The sequence below is a fragment of the Rosa rugosa genome, chromosome 2, assembly GCF_958449725.1.
Source record: "Rosa rugosa chromosome 2, drRosRugo1.1, whole genome shotgun sequence".
NCBI lineage: Eukaryota > Viridiplantae > Streptophyta > Magnoliopsida > Rosales > Rosaceae > Rosa > Rosa rugosa.
The window spans coordinates 602,540-608,965 of NC_084821.1; the positions used below are offsets into that span (position 1 = coordinate 602,540).

The 6,426-nt window shown below is 36.4% G+C and overlaps 1 protein-coding gene across 1 annotated transcript; it reads right to left on the reverse strand.

The window, feature by feature from the left end:
• Positions 1-4,243: 4,243 nt before the first annotated feature.
• On the reverse strand, positions 4,244-5,406 carry LOC133734121 (uncharacterized). Its single transcript, XM_062161759.1, has 2 exons — positions 5,130-5,406; positions 4,244-4,474 (listed from the first exon to the last, which is right to left on the reverse strand). Exons 1-2 carry the CDS (start codon positions 5,369-5,371, stop codon positions 4,411-4,413), a joined length of 306 nt encoding a protein of 101 aa, XP_062017743.1. The 5' UTR covers positions 5,372-5,406; the 3' UTR covers positions 4,244-4,410.
• Positions 5,407-6,426: the final 1,020 nt, after the last annotated feature.

Below are 6,426 nucleotides of genomic sequence, written 5' to 3' on the forward strand. Positions count from 1 at the left end.
ATTTAAGGACACCAAACAAGGACACATATTTTATGTGGAGTCCTTGAAGGTTTTTAAGGACACACAGTGTTGAGTTGAAAATTTTTAATGGGGGGATAGACTTTCAAGGACACCCGGTTTAGGGGATGCCGTGTCCTAATTTTGGGAAAAAATTGAAATTAGAAAACGCGCTACACTGCAGCTATACTTTGGATTTTCGTTTCCCTCCCCCAATTTCACTTCCCTCTCCAAATTTCACTTCCCTCCTCCCCCACATTTCGATTTCCCTCTTCAATTGAAACCCTCCCCAAATAGAGAGAGATGATTCATTCACTCTATTTCCAGTTCTTAGTTGTGATAGGAAAAAGAAAAAAAGAAACTCGAGCCGAAAACTGATTCGATCTGATTCGACTCAGCGGAGGGGGCGGCGACTCATAACAAGGGTTCAAGCAGCAAGGAGTGTACACATGGAGTAGCGAACAGATTTCGGTCATTTATACGCCGAATAATTCGAAGCCTGAGAATCTGAGATGGTTGAAGCTGAAGACGAAGGGCCTGCTGTAAGAGCCCGGATCTCTGTTGAAGCTCACCGAAGTCTTCCTCTGGTACGTTTTTGTGTCCTCTTATGGATTTAATGACTCCATTTCCAGAACTTTGAGGATATAATTTGTGTCCTACTATAGAAAAGAGGACACGTATGAGAATGTATTTTGTGTTCTCTTATGGATTTAAGGACTCCATTTTCAAATATTTGAGGACACTAATTGTGTGTCCTAGTATAGAAAAGAGGACACATATGAGAGTAGTTTTTTATGTTCTCTTATGGATTTAAGGACTCCATTTCCAGAGTTTTTAGGACACAATTTGTGTGTCCTCGTATAGAAAAGAGGACACATATTAGGTAATACGAGGATGCAATTTAGGTGTCCTCTTATAGATATAAGGACACCTCTTCCAAAGCTTTTAGGACACACAAACTGTGTCCTCATATAGAAAAGAGGACACATTTCCAGTGTCCTTGTTTGGGACTTATGATGACTCCCGGATAGAGGACTCTTTTTTAAAGAGTCCTTATATGTATTTAAGGACACGGTTTCAATGTCCTTAAATCATGTTTTTCTAGTAGTGAGATGCTGACTCTACCAAAGTGATTTTGAGTAAGGCTAGCTAGATTTTGTAGAACCATTTTGAAGTAGAACGTTGTACAGTTGCAGGTGAACTAAACTGCATGTAGTTATTTCAATGGTCTATTTTGGGCTAACCTTGATGTAGGTTGGGGTGTTTTTGCCTATTTTTGGAACTATTAACAATTCTGCTGTTCTACAGAAATTAATGCAATGCCCCATATTCAGTTAATTCAGAATGTCATGTTGTCGAATGTGGATTACAAGCATTTTAGCAGCTATAATTAATTTCTTGGACATCATTTCATATAAAGGATATGATGTATATACGTCTGTTTCAAATCAGTGTTAAACTATAAAAATGATGTCAATAAAGATATAATACATCAGTTTCGAAACTAAAATCGATGTCTCGTTTTTCATGGATAACGACGTATTGAGTAAGAAGCGATGTTTAAAAAACTAATCGACGTCGATGTAAACTATAGGGAACGATGTCTAGCATCAATGTGGACATCGATTTACAATTTGGGAAATGATGTCTGGAATCAATGTGGACATCAATTTTCAATTCGGGAAACGATGTCTGGAATCAATGTGGACATCGATTTACAATTTGGGAAACGATGTCTAATATTAATATGGACATCGTTGTTAACCTAAAATCTGATGTAATATAGTAAAATGGACATCGCTCCATAAAAGGAAAAGATGTTTATTATAATAATGCACATCGTTTATTATATACTAAGGAATGTAGATTGAATCTTAAATAGTAGGATATATGGAAAATATGCGTGAACCTCACAAACGGTAGGCAAAATGAAAAGAATCCGATGTCTGATACCATATAAAACATCGTTTCTAATATGAGTAACGATGTTAAAATGAATACTTATGCTATTGGACCTATACTTCATTAAGCATTAAATGCCAAAATATGAAGGTTTAACAATATCTAAACACACTAATATGTCATCATAATAACTGTTTTACATCGGTTCCATAAGCTTATTCGATGTCTATTGTTGAACTGGACATCGGTTTTTGACCGATGTCTTTTTGTTCGTGATCTTTAACATCACCCACTAAGACATCGGATGGTTTTTTTTTTAACATCGGTTTTTGGCCGATGTCTAAGGCAAAAATCCTAGTAGTGAGAGCTCATATGAATGTAGAGATTTCGAAATATTCCACCAAGGCATCTGCAAAAACGTCACTTCCCCATAGAGGTAATATAAGAGGGCCAAATATCATCATGTTGGGCCCAATCTTCAATATAAACTTCCCTTGAACTCTAGTGAAATGGACAAAGGCCAAATTTTTCTATAGTGGGCCTTCAATTCAAAGCAAACTCCAAGATCACTAAGTATGGGGTATTAAAGTCCATAAACATATATTTTTCTTTTTCTTTTTAGCCGTATATATTTTTTCTTTCTTTTCATTTTTCACGGCTTTCACATATCTTTTCTTTATGGACAATTATACCCCCACACTTGAACTTTCACCTCTTCTCAATCTTCATCTTTAACACCAAACCCATGTAATATGTCTCAAAAGTTAGCTCCACTAAGTTCTTAGAACAAAGGGTAGGGTTGTAACTATACTAAGCTTCATGGTTAAGGATTTTAAAGGTGATGAACGAAAAGGCTTAATGTAGGCTCAAAGGGGCTTATCTAGGGGGGTCCCACGACGGGCACAAATGGGGACACAAGTTTATATGGCAATGGTGGTAATTCCTAGAGAACCTCTATCCCTTCCAGAATCAGGGTCATGTATTGATATCACGTCTCAACAAGCACAAGAGCGAATTCTAGCATCTCTAGTCCATTAAACTTAATCTATGGCAAGCAGTTAATCAAGATGAAAGAATAATGAGATCATCAAAACATCGCCAAGAAATTAAGAATATATTTTCATTTCACTCCAAGAAAAAGGAACATGGCTCAAATATCTCACATGGGCTTTATGAATCAAAACTCATCTTAACATGCTCATATTCTGTACCAAGGTCATGCAATCCATATCCACTACAAGGCACATATTTTTCACACATCTCAATTAACCAAAGAATACCATGTAAAAATCATCTCAATGTTGTGATCCTCTTTTAGTCATGATTTTAGAGATATAGAATCATCCCAGACAGTTGAAAGGCATCCTATGACTCAAAACAAAAATAAAAGCAACGAAATTTTTTTTATTTTTCTGACACTTTCCGATTTTTTTGTATTTTTTTCAATATATGACTCAAAATAAAAGACTCAAAAATATAAATCCCTTCCCCCACACTTAAATATTGCATTGTCCTCAATGTAATCAAGAATAAGCATGCAATGAAACACTTAAGCATACAGGGATGAAATTTACGAAAATAATCACCAAAACAAAGAGAAAAAGGAGAAGTAAAAGGGGAAGAGAAAGCAAATCTGCGTTGAAGGCTCCTCCACAGCTACTTCTGAATTGGGTTGCCTCCCAAGCAGCGCTTAATGTTTATAGTTTTTCAGCCTAGACTGGTACCACTACACCAATTTTTCAATCAGACGACAGTTTTTCACTGTCGTCTGATTATACAGTTTGCTGTTGTCTATCTCAATGCCGTCTGATACATAATCAGACAATACGAAAAAACTGTCGTCTGATAAAGTTTACTACGACAGCGACTACACAATTGTCTGTTGTCTGAATACCACGAAGAACAACAGCAATAATGCCAAAAACTGTCGTCTGATAAAGTTTACTACGACAGCGACTACACAATTGTCTGTTGTCTGAATACCACGAAGAACAACAGCAATTGCAACTTAACTCTTGTGCAAAGTAATTTCAGTTGACAGACCCTAGAAGAATATGGACGTGTAATGAAAATTTAGAGAACATTGATTTGTAAAAAACTGTTGTCTGAAGGAAGCTTGTACATCTGCAAAGTAATTGAATGCTATTGACTGACTTTAAACAAGACAAGAGCAAAACTATTAAAGCCATTGTGTATCATTGCTTCAGACAACAGTTTTTTCTTTCTTTTTTCTTTATGTTCATTTGTTAGACAATAGTTTTTGATTGGTATTGAATTGTCTGAGATAGGAGAGAAGACATACATTCTGTACAATTAAACAACACATCTTTGATTCCAAAAACCATTTCATTCCATCAGCGGTATTCATCCCAACATTTACACAGGAATTAACCTTGCCCAAGTGCCTATATCTATTTCATTAGCTTAACAGGCTTTCAAGTTTCATGAGCTTTACATGATAATAAAAAAGAATACAATTTGCTCCATCTCCCAAGATAGTTGTAAGCAAAATCACTGCAAGCTTGAAGCCCATTCCTTTGGTATTGTACCACTAAGATAGTTGTAAGCAAAATCACTGCAAGGAAAGAAAAGTGGATGCAATTAATAAACTATCAGGGTATTGAGAGCATCATGATCAAATACTAAAGATCTTATAAAAAGTAGATTGACACAAGTCAATCAAATAGTTTACGTACACTCGGGACTGATAAACTGGGGAAATCATATAAAAAAAATAACACAAAAGCCCTTGATCGTACAATGCTTATCAGTTTGTGCTAGCTGCCTGGCCATTTTGATAATCACTTCCTGGCCAGGTGCAAGCTTTGATACAGAAGGGATAACACCAGAACTGCTTGAACAGAATGGGCAAAAAGGGCAGTGTTTTTACACATTAGGAAACATAAGAAACATGAAAAGAAGCAAGTGGTGGTGTGGATTTCATCTTCTGAGAAAAAATTATTGAGATGCACCGACATTCACATAAGTTGATAGCAACAAACTGAAAAGGGAAATATTGAGGAAAAGAAGAGTCTACATAAAGGATAAAGAGAAAGCATAATTAAATCATTCATAGACCGGAGTACAAGTAGTTCCTAAACTCATCTTTCATAAAATACCCCAGAATTGGCTGGCCTTATCAATTATACGGTGAAGGAAAACACTATGCCAGCACAGAAAACAGATCCAAAGCATGACGGAAACAAACAACTGCGTACAGGGTTTATTACCTGTCAAAAGTTGCAAGGACTGCAGCAGCTGGCAACTTAAATAGATTTGAGCTACCAGAGCTTCCAGTTTGAAACAATGGGGCAACACCTTCAGAAGAACGAATAACTCCTACATCTCCTGGCACCAACAAATCTCCACAACCCTTAATGGTATCTTCTGGTGCACATAAAAGAAGCATATAATCACCAAACACTAAAAGCCTGAAAATTTTCAACCTCCTAATGCAAATCAGGCAGTGCATCCAAAATAAAACTCTAGTGCTCCAAAGGAGAATGAATAACTGTACCTGAAAACAAGAGATTAGAGTTGATGAAACATTGCTTCACCACTGGGGCCTACAGAGATCGGTGACCAATAGCAAGGATCGAAAGCCTTCTGCTGGAAATCCTGCAAATATATTTACTGGAATGTCAGAAATGTTCACAAGTTAATATATTCAGTCCCCAAATCCTGAAAATTAAGTAGAAAAACCACCAAAAAAGTTCAATTCTTTTCTGTCCCCAATCACAGATATATCAAAATTATATGAAACAAAACGAAATGAAAACAATTTAGATCTCCTTATCTTCTTAAAAAAATGGAAAACATTCTTAGCAAAAACTCAGATATTACCCATCAACAATCTAAATCCAAAAATAAAACAGAACCCATTAAACCCTTCAAGAACCACACTTTCTAAGACCCTCTAGAGCAGCAAAGTAAGAACCCCAGAAACCTTACCAATCTATTAGAAGTACTATTTCTAGCACTCAAAGGAAGTTTCAGCTTGCAGTGGATATTGTCGGGGCCATAGTTGTGAAACTTTATCTTGCCCAACCTGAGTTTCACCCGAAGAGCGAGCACTGCATCAATACTGTAAATTCCGGCAGCAGTCTCCTTGTTAAACTCGGAAATCTCCTTTTCCCCAAACTTCACCACCTGCTGCCCTTGAACAATTATGTCACTCAAAAAGGTGGTGTTCTTGTGGCCTTGGTAAAACGGTACTGTAGTATTAGACAAAGTCACGAGGGCAAACCTCTTCTTTTGGTAGTTACCAATGACTCGGATGCGACGGTAGTGATAATGTTCTGTAATTCGAAGAACTACAGAAAGGCAAAGTCCCGAATCAATATTGATAACAAATTTATTATTGTTACAAAATCCAAATAATTTGATACACAAAGCTAATATCAAACTATGAAGAGCATATCACTTAGCCAAACACAAAAGCCTCTTGAAACTATAAACACAATGGCTACAGAAAACTAAAATTAATACTGGAAATGAATGATGTAAACAAGAAAGCCATTTCACACA